The sequence below is a fragment of the Anolis carolinensis genome, unplaced genomic scaffold (genome assembly GCF_035594765.1).
Source record: "Anolis carolinensis isolate JA03-04 unplaced genomic scaffold, rAnoCar3.1.pri scaffold_7, whole genome shotgun sequence".
Classification (NCBI taxonomy): Eukaryota; Metazoa; Chordata; class Lepidosauria; order Squamata; family Dactyloidae; genus Anolis; species Anolis carolinensis.
The window spans coordinates 33,598,789-33,617,171 of NW_026943818.1; the positions used below are offsets into that span (position 1 = coordinate 33,598,789).

The following is an 18,383-nucleotide window of genomic DNA, read 5'->3' on the forward strand; positions in this document are numbered from 1 at the left end:
AATAATAACAACAATATGTATCTGAACCCCAATAATAATAACATGTAACTGACTAATAATAATAACAATATGTATCTGACCACCAATAACAACATGTATCTGACCCCCAATAATAATAACAACATGTAACTTACCACCAATAATAATAACATGTATCTCACCCCCAATAACAACATGTATCTGACCACCAATAATATGTATCTGACCAATAATAATAACAACATGTATCTTACCACCAATAACAACATGCATGACCACCAATAATAACATGTATCTGACCAATAATAACATGTATCTGACCAATAATAACAACATGTATCTTACCACCAATAACAACATGCATGACCACCAATAATAACATGTATCTGACCAATAATAATATGTATCTGACCAATAATAATAACATGTATCTTACCACTAATAACAACATGTATGACCACCAATAATAACATGTATCTGACCAATAATAACATGTATCTGACCAATAATAACAACATGTATCTGACCACCAATAATAACACCTTGTGTCTGACCAATAATAACAACATGTATCTGATCACCAAAAATAACAACATGTATCTGACGCCCAATAGCAACATGTATCTGACCCCCAATAATAATAACAACATGTAACTTACCAAGAATAATAACAACATGTATCTGACCCCCAATAACAACATGATCTGACCACCAATAATACCTTGTATCTGACCAATAATAACAACAACATGTATCTGATCACCAATAATAACAACATGTATCTGACGCCCAATAGCAACATGTATCTGACCCCCAATAATAATAACAACATGTAACTTACCAAGAATAATAACAACATGTATCTGACCCCCAATAATAACATGATCTGACCACCAATAATAAGACCTTGTATCTGACCAATAATAACAACAACATGTATCTGATCACCAATAATAACAACATGTATCTGACGCCCAATAGCAACATGTATCTGACCCCCAATAATAATAACAACATGTAACTTACCAAGAATAATAACAACATGTATCTGACCCCCAATAATAACATGATCTGACCACCAATAATAAGACCTTGTATCTGACCAATAATAACAACAACATGTATCTGATCACCAATAATAACAACATGTATCTGACGCCCAATAGCAACATGTATCTGACCCCCAATAATAACAACATGTAACTTACCAATAATAATAACAACATGTATCTGACCCCCAATAACAACATGTATCTGACCCCCAATAATAATAACAACATGTAACTTACCAATAATAATAACAACATGTATCTGACGCCCAATAGCAACATGTATCTGACCCCCAATAATAATAACAACATGTAACTTACCAAGAATAATAACAACATGTATCTGACCCCCAATAACAACATGATCTGACCACCAATAATACCTTGTATCTGACCAATAATAACAACAACATGTATCTGATCACCAATAATAACAACATGTATCTGACCCCCAATAATAATAACAACATGTAACTTACCAAGAATAATAACAACATGTATCTGACCCCCAATAACAACATGATCTGACCACCAATAATACCTTGTATCTGACCAATAATAACAACAACATGTATCTGACCCCCAATAATAATAACAACATGTAACTTACCAAGAATAATAACAACATGTATCTGACCCCCAATAATAACATGATCTGACCACCAATAATAAGACCTTGTATCTGACCAATAATAACAACAACATGTATCTGATCACCAATAATAACAACATGTATCTGACGCCCAATAGCAACATGTATCTGACCCCCAATAATAACAACATGTAACTTACCAATAATAATAACAACATGTATCTGACCCCCAATAACAACATGTATCTGACCCCCAATAATAATAACAACATGTAACTTACCAATAATAATAACAACATGTATCTGACCCCCAATAACAACATGTATCTGACCCCCAATAATAATAACAACATGTAACTTACCAAGAATAATAACAACATGTATCTGACCCCCAATAACAACATGTATCTGACCCCCAATAATAATAACAACATGTAACTTACCAAGAATAATAACAACATGTATCTGACCCCCAATAATAATAACAACATGTAACTTACCAAGAATAATAACAACATGTATCTGACCCCCAATAATAATAACAACATGTAACTTACCAAGAATAATAACAACATGTATCTGACCCCCAATAATAACATGATCTGACCACCAATAATAACATGTATCTGACCCCCAATAATAATAACATGTATCTGACCACCAATAATAACATGTATCTGACCACCAATAATAACATGTAATCTGACCCCCAATAATAATATGTATCTGACCACCAATAATAATAACAACATGTAACTGACCACCAATAATAGCATGTATCTGACCCCCAATAACAACATGTATCTGACCACCAATAATAACATGTATCAGACCAATAATATTAACATGTAATTGACCACCACTAATAATAACTTCCTGAGAGCACTGTGAACACAAACACCGATGCCTTCCTAATGGTGACTTATTTTTCTTTTCCAGTGTCGTCGAACCGTTTTTCCGCAAAGGTAAGACCGGCTCCGTTTATCCAGGGACGGGAAATACTGGAAAGGTTTGGTGGGCCTTGGCCTCGAGTTTGGGAATTGTAGTTTGCCTACAAAGAGGCCCTTGAACCCCAAACTTAGGCCGCACTTCCCACACGGAACCACAATGACTGACAGAAAAAACAAGAGGGGTTTGGATGGTCTTTGGTGACCCCTCTGAAATAATAAATAATAAATTAAATACATACATGTAGTAGCTTTACACGCACACGGGAGCTTCAAACACGGGTCTTCTCTCTCACACGGTTTACCTCAGACTGACTGACTGACTGAGGCGTTTCCCTCACTGAGGTAAACTACTCCTAGCAGGCTTCGGCCTACTCACTCTCCTCACAGGCTTCGGCCTACTCACTCTCCTCACAGGCTTCGGCCTACTCACTCTCCTCACAGGCTTCGGCCTACTCACTCTCCTCACAGGCTTCGGCCTACTCACTCTCCTCACAGGCTTCGGCCTACTCACTCTCCTCACAGGCTTCGGCCTACTCACTCTCCTCACAGGCTTCGGCCTACTCACTCTCCTCACAGGCTTCGGCCTACTCACTCTCCTCACAGGCTTCGGCCTACTCACTCTCCTCACAGGCTTCGGCCTACTCACTCTCCTCACAGGCTTCGGCCTACTCACTCTCCTCATAGGCTTCGGCCTACTCACTCTCCTCGCAGGCTTCGGCCTACTCACTCTCCTCACAGGCTTCGGCCTACTCACTCTCCTCGCAGGCTTCGGCCTACTCACTCTCCTCATAGGCTTCGGCCTACTCACTCTCCTCGCAGGCTTCGGCCTACTCACTCTCCTCGCAGGCTTCGGCCTACTCACTCTCCTCATAGGCTTCGGCCTACTCACTCTCCTCGCAGGCTTCGGCCTACTCACTCTCCTCATAGGCTTCGGCCTACTCACTCTCCTCATAGGCTTCGGCCTACTCACTCTCCTCGCAGGCTTCGGCCTACTCACTCTCCTCACAGGCTTCGGCCTACTCACTCTCCTCGCAGGCTTCGGCCTACTCACTCTCCTCATAGGCTTCGGCCTACTCACTCTCCTCGCAGGCTTCGGCCTACTCACTCTCCTCGCAGGCTTCGGCCTACTCACTCTCCTCATAGGCTTCGGCCTACTCACTCTCCTCGCAGGCTTCGGCCTACTCACTCTCCTCGCAGGCTTCGGCCTACTCACTCTCCTCATAGGCTTCGGCCTACTCACTCTCCTCGCAGGCTTCGGCCTACTCACTCTCCTCGCAGGCTTCGGCCTACTCACTCTCCTCACAGGCTTCGGCCTACTCACTCTCCTCGCAGGCTTCGGCCTACTCACTCTCCTCATAGGCTTCGGCCTACTCACTCTCCTCGCAGGCTTCGGCCTACTCACTCTCCTCGCAGGCTTCGGCCTACTCACTCTCCTCATAGGCTTCGGCCTACTCACTCTCCTCGCAGGCTTCGGCCTACTCACTCTCCTCATAGGCTTCGGCCTACTCACTCTCCTCACAGGCTTCGGCCTACTCACTCTCCTCGCAGGCTTCGGCCTACTCACTCTCCTCGCAGGCTTCGGCCTACTCACTCTCCTCGCAGGCTTCGGCCTACTCACTCTCCTCACAGGCTTCGGCCTACTCACTCTCCTCGCAGGCTTCGGCCTACTCACTCTCCTCATAGGCTTCGGCCTACTCACTCTCCTCACAGGCTTCGGCCTACTCACTCTCCTCGCAGGCTTCGGCCTACTCACTCTCCTCGCAGGCTTCGGCCTACTCACTCTCCTCGCAGGCTTCGGCCTACTCACTCTCCTCACAGGCTTCGGCCTACTCACTCTCCTCATAGGCTTCGGCCTACTCTTTTGCAATCCAAAATGGCCACTTCATCTTTTAATATATTCTCCTTTGTGGCGGGATGGGGGTGGGCTGGACGGCCTTGAGTGGCCTCTTTCGACTCAGAAACATTCCCCGCTTCTTCCAGGAGGCCTACCGGCTGGTCTACCGCACCTACCTCCATGAGGGCTTCTTCAGCCTCTGGCGCGGCAACTCGGCCACCATGGTGCGGGTCATCCCCTACGCCGCCATCCAGTTCTGCGCCCACGAGGAGTACAAGCAGCTCCTGGGCAGCTACTACGGCTTCCAGGGAAAGTAAGGCTGTCTGTTTATGTCTCTATGTATGTGGCCATCTGTTGGGAGGGATCGGGTGGTGTCCTTAATGGCGGAAGGTCTATTTATGGATCTATATATGTGGCCATCTGTTGGGAGGGATCGGATTGTGTCCTTAATGGCGGAATTGGCTTGGAAGGTCCTTGGTGTCCCTTCCAACTCTAGGATTCCGTAATTCCATAATAACACAATACTAATATTTAATTCCATGATTCTATGGGCCTTCTTCATGTCTACGAGGCTGGGTGGGCATCTGTCGGGAGGGATCGGGTTGTGTCCTTAATGGTGGAAGGTCCTTGGTGTCTCTTCCAGCTCTAAAATTCAATGATTCTGTACACCTATTGCTTCATGAAGCTTCATATGTCTATGAGGGTGGGTGGCCATCTGTTGGGAGGGATCAGATTGTGTCCTTAATGGCGGAAGGTCCTTGGTGTCTCTTTCAGCTGAATGGCCATCTGTCAGGAGGGATCGGGTGGTGTCCTTAATGGCGGAAGGTCCTTGGTGTCTCTTTCAGCTCTAAAATTCCATTGTTCTGTAGATCTATTGCTTCGTGAAGCTTCATATGTCTATGAGGGTGGATGGCCATCTGTCGGGAGGGATCGGATTGTGTCCTTAATGGCAGAAGGTCCTTGGTGTCTCTTTCAGCTCTAGGATTCAATGATTCTATATAGACCGAATGCTTTGTGAAGCTTCATATGTCTATGAGAGTGGGTGGCCATCTGTCGGGAGGGATCGGTTTGTGTCCTTAATGGCAGAATAGACTCAGAAGGTCCTTGGCGTCTCTTCCAGCTCTAGGATTCGTTGATTCTATATAGACCAAATGCTTCGTGAAACTTCTCATGTCTATGAGGGTGGATGGCCATCTGTCGGGAGGGATCGGATTGTGTCCTTAATGGCGGAATCAGCTTCGAACGTCCTTGGTGTTTCTTCCAGGTCTAGGATTCAATGAAGAAATATAGACCTATTATAGAAGGTCTATATAGACCTAATATAGAAATATAGACCTATTGCTTTGTGTCTATGAAGTTGGATGGCCATCTGTCGGGAGGGATCAGATTGTGTCCTTAATGGCAGAATCAGCTTCGAACGTCCTTGGTGTTTCTTCCAGGTCTAGGATTCAATGAAGAAATATAGACCTATTATAGAAGGTCTATATAGACCTAATATAGAAATATAGACCTATTGCTTTGTGTCTATGAAGTTGGATGGCCATCTGTCGGGAGGGATCAGATTGTGTCCTTAATGGCAGAATCAGCTTCGAACGTCCTTGGTGTTTCTTCCAGGTCTAGGATTCAATGAAGAAATATAGACCTATTATAGAAGGTCTATATAGACCTAATATAGAAATATAGACCTATTGCTTTGTGTCTATGAAGTTGGATGGCCATCTGTCGGGAGGGATCAGATTGTGTCCTTAATGGCAGAATCAGCTTCGAACGTCCTTGGTGTTTCTTCCAGGTCTAGGATTCAATGAAGAAATATAGACCTATTATAGAAGGTCTATATAGACCTAATATAGAAATATAGACCTATTGCTTTGTGTCTATGAAGTTGGATGGCCATCTGTCGGGAGGGATCAGATTGTGTCCTTAATGGCAGAATCAGCTTCGAACGTCCTTGGTGTTTCTTCCAGGTCTAGGATTCAATGAAGAAATATAGACCTATTATAGAAGGTCTATATAGACCTAATATAGAAATATAGACCTATTGCTTTGTGTCTATGAAGTTGGATGGCCATCTGTCGGGAGGGATCAGATTGTGTCCTTAATGGCAGAATCAGCTTCGAACGTCCTTGGTGTTTCTTCCAGGTCTAGGATTCAATGAAGAAATATAGACCTATTATAGAAGGTCTATATAGACCTAATATAGAAATATAGACCTATTGCTTTGTGTCTATGAAGTTGGATGGCCATCTGTCGGGAGGGATCAGATTGTGTCCTTAATGGCAGAATCAGCTTCGAACGTCCTTGGTGTTTCTTCCAGGTCTAGGATTCAATGAAGAAATATAGACCTATTATAGAAGGTCTATATAGACCTAATATAGAAATATAGACCTATTGCTTTGTGTCTATGAAGTTGGATGGCCATCTGTCGGGAGGGATCAGATTGTGTCCTTAATGGCAGAATCAGCTTCGAACGTCCTTGGTGTTTCTTCCAGGTCTAGGATTCAATGAAGAAATATAGACCTATTATAGAAGGTCTATATAGACCTAATATAGAAATATAGACCTATTGCTTTGTGTCTATGAAGTTGGATGGCCATCTGTCGGGAGGGATCAGATTGTGTCCTTAATGGCAGAATCAGCTTCGAACGTCCTTGGTGTTTCTTCCAGGTCTAGGATTCAATGAAGAAATATAGACCTATTATAGAAGGTCTATATAGACCTAATATAGAAATATAGACCTATTGCTTTGTGTCTATGAAGTTGGATGGCCATCTGTCGGGAGGGATCAGATTGTGTCCTTAATGGCAGAATCAGCTTCGAACGTCCTTGGTGTTTCTTCCAGGTCTAGGATTCAATGAAGAAATATAGACCTATTATAGAAGGTCTATATAGACCTAATATAGAAATATAGACCTATTGCTTTGTGTCTATGAAGTTGGATGGCCATCTGTCGGGAGGGATCAGATTGTGTCCTTAATGGCAGAATCAGCTTCGAACGTCCTTGGTGTTTCTTCCAGGTCTAGGATTCAATGAAGAAATATAGACCTATTATAGAAGGTCTATATAGACCTAATATAGAAATATAGACCTATTGCTTTGTGTCTATGAAGTTGGATGGCCATCTGTCGGGAGGGATCAGATTGTGTCCTTAATGGCAGAATCAGCTTCGAACGTCCTTGGTGTTTCTTCCAGGTCTAGGATTCAATGAAGAAATATAGACCTATTATAGAAGGTCTATATAGACCTAATATAGAAATATAGACCTATTGCTTTGTGTCTATGAAGTTGGATGGCCATCTGTCGGGAGGGATCAGATTGTGTCCTTAATGGCAGAATCAGCTTCGAACGTCCTTGGTGTTTCTTCCAGGTCTAGGATTCAATGAAGAAATATAGACCTATTATAGAAGGTCTATATAGACCTAATATAGAAATATAGACCTATTGCTTTGTGTCTATGAAGTTGGATGGCCATCTGTCGGGAGGGATCAGATTGTGTCCTTAATGGCAGAATCAGCTTCGAACGTCCTTGGTGTTTCTTCCAGGTCTAGGATTCAATGAAGAAATATAGACCTATTATAGAAGGTCTATATAGACCTAATATAGAAATATAGACCTATTGCTTTGTGTCTATGAAGTTGGATGGCCATCTGTCGGGAGGGATCAGATTGTGTCCTTAATGGCAGAATCAGCTTCGAACGTCCTTGGTGTTTCTTCCAGGTCTAGGATTCAATGAAGAAATATAGACCTATTATAGAAGGTCTATATAGACCTAATATAGAAATATAGACCTATTGCTTTGTGTCTATGAAGTTGGATGGCCATCTGTCGGGAGGGATCAGATTGTGTCCTTAATGGCAGAATCAGCTTCGAACGTCCTTGGTGTTTCTTCCAGGTCTAGGATTCAATGAAGAAATATAGACCTATTATAGAAGGTCTATATAGACCTAATATAGAAATATAGACCTATTGCTTTGTGTCTATGAAGTTGGATGGCCATCTGTCGGGAGGGATCAGATTGTGTCCTTAATGGCAGAATCAGCTTCGAACGTCCTTGGTGTTTCTTCCAGGTCTAGGATTCAATGAAGAAATATAGACCTATTATAGAAGGTCTATATAGACCTAATATAGAAATATAGACCTATTGCTTTGTGTCTATGAAGTTGGATGGCCATCTGTCGGGAGGGATCAGATTGTGTCCTTAATGGCAGAATCAGCTTCGAACGTCCTTGGTGTTTCTTCCAGGTCTAGGATTCAATGAAGAAATATAGACCTATTATAGAAGGTCTATATAGACCTAATATAGAAATATAGACCTATTGCTTTGTGTCTATGAAGTTGGATGGCCATCTGTCGGGAGGGATCAGATTGTGTCCTTAATGGCAGAATCAGCTTCGAACGTCCTTGGTGTTTCTTCCAGGTCTAGGATTCAATGAAGAAATATAGACCTATTATAGAAGGTCTATATAGACCTAATATAGAAATATAGACCTATTGCTTTGTGTCTATGAAGTTGGATGGCCATCTGTCGGGAGGGATCAGATTGTGTCCTTAATGGCAGAATCAGCTTCGAACGTCCTTGGTGTTTCTTCCAGGTCTAGGATTCAATGAAGAAATATAGACCTATTATAGAAGGTCTATATAGACCTAATATAGAAATATAGACCTATTGCTTTGTGTCTATGAAGTTGGATGGCCATCTGTCGGGAGGGATCGGATTGTGTCCTTAATGGCGGAATCAGCTTCGAACGTCCTTGGTGTTTCTTCCAGGTCTAGGATTCAATGAAGAAATATAGACCTATTATAGAAGGTCTATATAGACCTAATATAGAAATATAGACCTATTGCTTTGTGTCTATGAAGTTGGATGGCCATCTGTCGGGAGGGATCAGATTGTGTCCTTAATGGCAGAAGGTCCTGTCCTCGGTGTCTCTTCCAGCTCTAGGATTCAATGATTCTATATAGACCGGATGCTTTGTGAAACTTCTCATGTCTATGAGGATGGGTGGCCATCTGTCGGGAGGGATCAGATTGTGTCCTTAATGGCAGAAGGTCATAAATTATTATTGTTATTATTATGATGATGATGCAGGGTTTTGACCCCGCTGCCGCGATTCATTGCTGGTTCGCTGGCGGGGACCACGGCGGCCATGTTGACGTACCCCTTGGACCTGGTGCGGGCGCGGATGGCGGTGACCCCCAAAGAAATGTGAGTGGGTGCTTTACATTGAATTTAACTCAAATTACAATGATTCAACACAGGGGTCCTCAAACTTTTTAAGCCAAGGGCCAGTCCACAATCCTCCAGACTGTTGAGGGGCCGGATTATCGTTTGAAAAAAAAAATACAAACAAATTCCGATGCACACTGCACATGTCTTATTTGTAGTGCACAACAACAACAACAACAACAATGTAAGAACAATACAATATTTAAAAATAAAAACAATTTTAACCAACATACATTGATCAGGATTTCAATGGGAAGTGTGGTCCTGCTTCTGGCCAATGAGATAGTCAAGTGAATTAGGATTGTTGTTGTTGTTGTTGTTGTTGTTGTGTGCCTTTCAGACTTTGGACGAGCCTAAGTCTAAAATTTATTTATTTAATACAGTAGAGTCTCACTTATCCAACACTCGCTTATCCAACGTTCTGGATTATCCAACACATTTTTGTAGTCAATGTTTTCAATACATCGTGATATTTTGGTGCTAAATTCGTAAAAACAGGAATTACAACATAACATTACTGCGTATTGAACTGCTTTTTCTGTCAAATTTGTTATAAAACATGATCTTTTGGTGCTTAATTTGTAAAATCATAACTTAATTTGATGTTTAATGGGCTTTTCCTTAATCTCTCCTTATTATCCAACATATTCGCTTATCCAACATTCTGCCAGCCTGTTTACGTTGGATAAGCGAGACTCTACTGTATTTATTTATTTACTACATTTGTATCACACCCTTCTCACCGCAAAGGGGACTCAGAGTGGCTTACAAATTATATGTACATACAATATATTACATTATTAGCATAGCACAATATTAGCATTAAATATTACTATATTGAACTATACCACTATACTATTATTAGTAATATTATATGTAATATAGAATATATAATTAATATTATTATATGGTATTATTATTAGTGTTATATTGTATTACATTATAATATTATCCATATTATATGTATATACAATATATTATATTATAAAACTGAGGGCGGGGGCCAGGTAAATGACCTCGGAGGGCCGCATCCGGCCCCCGGGCCTTAGTTTGGGGACCCCTGATTCAACACAACACGCAGCACGAGGAATGGTCACGGTTCATATGGCTTACGTCGTGGCTGCCTTCCTTTACATGGCTCAAGGAATTGGTTTTTGACTGGGTTGCTTTGCATTGCATTGCATGGCCGTCAATGTGACTGGATGCTTTCTATTTTCTTATCCCAGGTACAGCAACATTGTTCACGTCTTCATCCGGATCTCGCGGGAGGAGGGTCTGAAGACCCTCTACCGGGGCTTTGCCCCCACCATCCTGGGGGTCATCCCGTACGCCGGGCTGAGCTTCTTCACCTACGAGACCCTCAAGAAGTTGCACGCAGGTAAGAAGGGGTTTCCGGCTCCGGTGGGCCATTATTATTATTATCATCAACACAACGACGTTGTATGGCACAGCAAACAAGATAGACATGCTGGATTTCGTTTCGCAAAACCACAAGTCGAACACTTCCCAAGTGTCTAGGACTGTGTGATGTATATTATTATTATTATTATTATTATTATTATTATTATTATCAACACAACGACGTTGTATGGCACAGCAAACAAGATAGATATGCTGGATTTCGTTTCGCAAAACCACAAGTCGAACACTTCCCAAGTGTCTAGGACTGTGTGATGTATTTTCTGATGATGTGTGCAGATCCCAGTAGGGTGGCCTTTTGCAGTTGGCAGATGGTGATTTTGTCAATGTCTATTGTTTCCAAATGCCGGCTGAGATCTTTTGGCACAGCACCCAGTGTGCCCATCACCACCGGGACCACCTTCACTGGTTTCTGCCAGAGTCTTTGAAGTTCAATCTTGAGGTCCTGAGAGCGGCTGAGTTTTTCCTGTTGTTTTTCATCTATGCGACTGTCACCTGGGATGGCAACATCAATGATCCAAACCTTGTTCTTTTCCACAACTGTGATGTCTGGTGTGTTGTGTTCCAGAACTTTGTCAGTCTGGATTCGGAAGTCCCACAGTATCTTTGCGTGCTCATTTTCCAATACTTTTGCAGGTTTGTGATCCCACCAGTTCTTTGCTGCTGGGAGGTGGTACTTGAGGCATAAGTTCCAATGAATCATTTGGGCCACATAGTTGTGCCTCTGTTTGTAGTCTGTCTGTGCGATTTTCTTACAGCAGCTGAGGATATGATCCATGGTTTCATCGGTTTCCTTGCACAGTCTGCAAGGAAACCGATGAATAATAATAATAATAATAATAATAATAATTATTATTATTATTATTATTATTATTATTATTATTATTATTATTTTGGAGTACTATTCATATCCACTTTGGATACAAATAGCGATGATGATGATATAGTATAATAGCAATATGTAATCTATATATATAAAAATGTTCTGACCGTTTCTGCCTTAAAGTAAACAGCGAAACTAAACACCCAAAACCCACGAAACTTGGTCACAAAAGCCATAGTCATCCCCGCTGTGTTTAGACATCAATACCAAAAAAAAAAAAATTCAAACTGGAAGTCACTCAAAACCCCCAAAAACGGAAAATAATATAATAGTATAAGAATAATTATTACATATTAATATTGTACTAAAATGTAATAATATAATATGATAATAGTATAATATTTGTTATTTAAAGTATATATATTTATTTTAATAAATAAAATTAATTATTCTCTCACTCCAGAAGCAACTCCGGTTGCTCCTGATACAAAAAAAAATTAATAGTATAATAATATAATAGTATAAGAGTAATTATTACATATTAGTATTGTATTAGTATTAGTACAATACTAATATGTAATAATATAAAAATAGTATATAATATACTATAATAGTGAATAGAATAGACTATAATAATTATATAATAATTATATTCTAATGCTATAAGTATAATAATAGTAGAATGCTTATATATAATAGTAGAATAGTCATAGTGCAATACTAATATGTAGTAATATCATATAATAATGGTATATAATGTATTATAAAAATAATGAATAGTATGTAATCATGATATTATGATATCATAATATACGGTAAGAATATAATTGAATTGTATAATAGCACTGTAATAATAGTATAATTTAATAATAGCATAATTTGCATTATATTATATTATATTACTAGCACATATACCTGGCTTCAAAACCTCAATTACCCTCTGGTATGTGAGAGCCCCTATATAAATGGGCTACAGAGAAGATTCTGGTATTCTGTACAAATTGTTAGGTTCTCTTCTTCCAGTTGTGCTGTGGGTAAGTCTTCCCCAGAAGAAAGCACCAAGACACACGCTGGTAGATTCCAACATGTTTTTACTGTACAGAATACCAGAATCTTCTCTGTAGCCCATTTATATAGGGGCTCTCACATACCAGAGTTTTATTGCAGGCCCGTTTATGGCTGGCATCTGTTCTGGAGATGTCAAAGATCGGAGATCATGACATCACGGTAATAATATAATTGGATCGTATAATAATAGCACTATAATAATAGTATAATTTAATCATCGCATAATTTGTATGATATTATCTCGTGCCCAGATCACAGCGGACGCTCGCAGCCGTACCCCCTGGAGCGCCTGGCCTTTGGTGCCTGTGCCGGCCTGATTGGCCAGTCGGCCTCCTACCCGCTGGACGTGGTGCGCCGGCGGATGCAGACGGCCGGCGTGATGGGCTTCTCCTACAGCTCCATCCTGGGCACCATGGCCGACATCGCCCGGGAGGAGGGCCTGGTCCGGGGCCTCTACAAGGGGCTGAGCATGAACTGGGTCAAGGGCCCCATCGCCGTGGGCATCAGCTTCATGACTTTCGACCTCACCCAGATCCTGCTCCGGAGGTGGGAAGGGGCCGTCCATGTGGAGAGGTAGGGGCCGGGTGACGTTGAGGGATAGACCGCCTGGAATCCCACCCAGAAACTCCATATGGACACCTGTCAGGAAGTCCCATCGGAAATCCTTTATGGAAGCCCATCAGGAGGTCCTTCTGGAAGTCTATCTGGAAGTCCTGTATGGAAACCTATCTGGAGGTCCTCCTGGAAACCCCGTATGGACACCTATCTGGAAGTCCCATCAGAAATCCTTTATGGAAGCCTATCAAGAGGTCCTTCTGGAAGGCTATCAAGAGGTCCTTCTGGAAGTCTATCTGGAAGTCCTCCTGGAAACCCTGTATGGACACCTATCTGGAAGTACCATCAGAAATCCTTTATGGAAGCCCATCAGGAGGTCCTTCTGGAAGTCTATCTGGAAGTCCTCCTAGAAACCCCGTATGGAGACCTATCTGGAAGTCCCATCAGAAATCCTTTATGGAAGCCCATCAAGAAGTCCTTCTGGAAGTCTATCTGGAAGTCCTCCTAGAAACCCTGTATGGACACCTATCTGGAAGTCCCATCAGAAATCCTTTATGGAAGCCTATCAAGAGGTCCTTCTGGAAGTCTATCTGGAAGTCCTCCTAGAAACCCCGTATGGAGACCTATCTAGAAGTCCCATCAGAAATCCTTTATGGAAGCCCATCAAGAAGTCCTTCTGGAAGTCTATCTGGAAGTCCTCCTGGAAACCCTGTATGGACACCTATCTGAAAGTCCCATCAGAAATCCTTTATGGAAGCCTATCAAGAGGTCCTTCTGGAAGTCTATCTGGAAGTCCTCCTGGAAACCCTGTATGGACACCTATCTGAAAGTCCCATCAGAAATCCTTTATGGAAGCCTATCAAGAGGTCCTTCTGGAAGTCTATCTAGAAATCCTCCTGGAAACCCTGTATGGACACCTATCTGGAAGTCCCATCAGAAATCCTTTATGGAAGCCTATCAGGAGGTCCTTCTGGAAGTCTATCTGGAAGTCCTGTATGGAAACCTATCTGGAGGTCCTCCTGGAAACCCCGTATGGACACCTATCTGGAAGTCCCATCAGAAATCCTTTATGGAAGCCTATCAAGAGGTCCTTCTGGAAGTCTATCTGGAAGTCCTGTATGGAAACCTATCTAGAGGTCCTCCTGGAAACCCCGTATGGACACCTATCTGGAAGTCCCATCAGAAATCCTTTATGGAAGGCTATCAAGAGGTCCTTCTGGGATTCTTTATGGAAGTCCTGTATGGAAACCTATCTAGAAGCCTCATCTGGAGGTCCTTCCAGAAAACCCATAAGGATACCTATCTGGAAGTCCCATCAGAAATCATATATGGGAAAACCATCCAGTAGTCTCATTGGGAGGTCCTTCTTGAAATCCCATAAAGACATCTAGTTGCAAGTCCTATCAGAAATCATGTTTAGAAGCTGGTCTAGAAGTCAAGTCGGGAGGTCCTTCTGGAAGTCTATCTGGAGGTCTTGTATGGAAACCTATCTGGAGGTCCTCCTGGAAACCCCATATGGATATGTATCTGGTAGTCCCATCAGAAAACATCTATGGAAACCCAATCGGAAGTCTCATTGAGACGTCCTTCTGGAAGCCTGTCCAGAAGTCCTATATGATAACCCATCTGGAAGTCACATCTGGAGGTCCTTCTGGAAACCTATCTGGAAGTCCTTTATGGAAACCTGTCTGGAAGCCTTGTCCAGAGGTCCTTCAAGAAACCCCATATGGACACTTGTCTGGAAATCCCATCGTAAATCATGTATGGAAACCCATCCAGACGTCCTGTATGGAAGCCCACCTAGAAGTCTCATCCAGAGGTTCTTCTGGAAACCCTATATGGACACCTATCTGGAAGTCCAGTCAGAAATCATGTAGGAAAACCCATATGGATTATTATTATTACTATTGAATTACAGCAGATGTTGGAATAGGTCAAGCTGAGACTGGTTGGCCATCTGTCGGGAGGGCTTTGATTGTGTCTTCCTGCCTAGCAGAATGAGGTCAGACTGGATGGCGTTGGAGGTCCCTTCCAACTTTAGCTATCCTCTGGGAGTTCAAATAAAATACGAGTATGGAGAATGATGGGAGTACAAGTGAATAAACAATGTGAGGATGATGGGAGTTCAAGTTGGAAAAATAATGTGGAGATGATGGAAGTTTGAATGGAAAAATAACGTGGGGATGATGGGAATCTGAATGGAAAAATAATGTGGAGATGATGGGAGTTTGAATGGAAAAATAACATGGGGATGATGGGAATCTGAATGGAAAAATAATGTGGAGATGATGGGAGTTTGAGTGGAAAAATAATGTGGGGATGATGGGAGTTTAAGTGGAAAAATAATGTGGGAATGATGGGAGTTTAAGTGAAAAATAATGTGGAGATGATGGGAGTTTGAATGGAAAAATAGTGTGGGGATGATGGGAGTTTAAGTGGAAAAATAAAGTGATGATGGGAGTTTGAACTGAAAAATAGTGTGAGGATGATGGGAGTTTGAATGGAAAAATAATGTGGGGATGATGGGAGTTTAAGTGGAAAAATAATGTGGAGATGATGGGAGTTTGAATGGAAAAATAATGTGGGGATGATGGGAGTTTAAGTGGAAAAATAATGTGGAGATGATGGGAGTTTGAGTGGAAAAATAATGTGGGGATGATGGGAGTTTAAGTGGAAAAATAATGTGGAGATGATGGGAGTTTAAGTGGAAAAATAATGTGGGGATGATGGGAGTTTGAATGGGAAAATAATGTGGGGATGATGGGAGTCTGAATGGGAAAATAATGTGGAGATGATGGGAGTTTGAATGGAAAACGATACAGAGGATGATGGGAGTTCGAATGGACAACTATACAGGGGATGATGGGAATTCAAATTAAATAGTATAAGGAGCCTAGAGTTCAAATAAGAAACTATTATCGGGATGACGGAAGCTAGTCTAGGGGATGATGGGAGTTGAAGTAAGAACAAACCTAGCATTGGGGACGATGGGAGGTTTCCCGAGCCTCGTTTTTCTCAGATTTGCACATTTTCATGTTTCTCCCAGACATGAAACCATGGGACAATTTTCTAGACTTTTTCAGAAACCAATGCTGCATTGCCGATCCCACGAGAAAACTATATTTCCTGGCGTTTATCTTGCTTTGATTACGGCAAACGGTCCTCTTTTGTTGTTGTTGTTGTTTTATATGAATGTTTAAAGCGGCCCGAATAATTGTAAACATCTGTGCCAAGAGTGGAAGTATATTTAATAATAAAAAGAAATTTGCTTTATCCAAGCCCTGGGTTCAATTATTATTTTTTATATTTATGATTATTTTGTATAGTGATATATATTATTATCTGTATTAGTCCTGTTATAATAATAGGACTAATATTCCTATATAATATATATTATTATATCCTTATATGTATTAGTCCTGTTATAATAAGACTGATATTCCCATGTAATATATATTATTATAATCCAAATATTATATTATTATCTGTATTAGTCCTGTTATAATAATAGGACTAATATTCCTACATAATATATATTATTATATCCTTAAATGTATTAGTCTTGTTATAATAGGAGTAATATGCCCATATAATATATATTATTATATCCTTATATGTATTAGTCCTGTTATAATAAGACTAATATTCCCATGTAATATATATTATTATAATCCAAATATAATATATATTATTATATCCTTAAATGTATTCGTCTTGTTATAATAGGACTAATATGCCCATATAATATATATTATTATATCCTTATATGTATTAGTCCTGTTATAATAAGACTAATATTCCCATGTAATATATATTATTATAATCCCAATATAATGTATATTATTATATCCTTAAATGTATTAATCCTATTATAATAAGACTAATATCCCCATATAATATATATTATTATGTCCTCATATGTATTAGTCCAGTTATAATAGGACTAACATCCCAATATAATATATATTATTATATCCTTAAATGTATTAGTCCTGTTATAATAGGACTAATATCCCAATAGAATATATATTGTTATATCCTTATATGTATTAATCCTGTTATAATAGGACTAACATCTCAATATTATTATATCCTAAACTGTATTAGTCGTGTTATAATAGACCTATAGGACTAATAATAGGACTAATAATAATAATAATAATAATAATAATAATAATAATATATTTATATATTTTATCCCTTTATAGTCCAATAATGATAATAATAATAATAATAATAATATCTATATCTTTTATTGAGTGATATATATTATTATATTCCTATATATATTAGTCCAATAATAATAATAATATCTTTTATTGAGGGATATATATTATTATATTCCTATATATATTAGTCCAATCATAACAGGATTAATATCCCTATATAATATATATTATTTTATCACTATATATGTTTGTCCAATAATAATAATAATAATATCTCTATACATTTTATGGAGGGGTAGACATTATTATTTTCCTATATATATATTAGTTCAATAATAATATTTTTATATATTTTATGGGGGGAGATAATATAGCTATCTATCTATATTATATATATATTAATCCAATAATAAGATCTATATTTTATGGGGGGAGATATATTAATATAGCTATCTATATTATATATATATTAATTCAATAATAATATCTTTCTATATTTTATGGGGGAGATATATTAATATAGCTATCTATCTATATTATATATATATTAATCCAATAATAATATATTTATATATTTTATGGGGGGAGATAATATAGCTATCTATCTATCTATCTATCTATCTATATATATATTAATCCAATAATAATATCTTTCTATATTTTATGGGGGGAGATATATTAATATAGCTATCTATCTATAGTATATATATATTAATCCAAT

The 18,383-nt window shown here is 39.8% G+C and overlaps 1 protein-coding gene across 2 annotated transcripts in view; it reads left to right on the forward strand.

The window, feature by feature from the left end:
• The window catches only part of slc25a42 (solute carrier family 25 member 42), a 30,800-nt gene extending 14,029 nt beyond the window's left edge, over positions 1-16,771 (forward strand). For both annotated transcript variants that reach the window (XM_062959322.1, XM_062959323.1), the window contains exons 4-8: positions 2,560-2,585; positions 4,551-4,717; positions 9,491-9,607; positions 10,855-11,006; positions 13,190-16,771. In XM_062959322.1, the coding sequence (XP_062815392.1) occupies positions 2,560-2,585; positions 4,551-4,717; positions 9,491-9,607; positions 10,855-11,006; positions 13,190-13,515 (788 nt within the window). In that variant the 3' untranslated portion in view covers positions 13,516-16,771. The remainder of the gene's footprint in view (positions 1-2,559; positions 2,586-4,550; positions 4,718-9,490; positions 9,608-10,854; positions 11,007-13,189) is intronic.
• Positions 16,772-18,383: the final 1,612 nt, after the last annotated feature.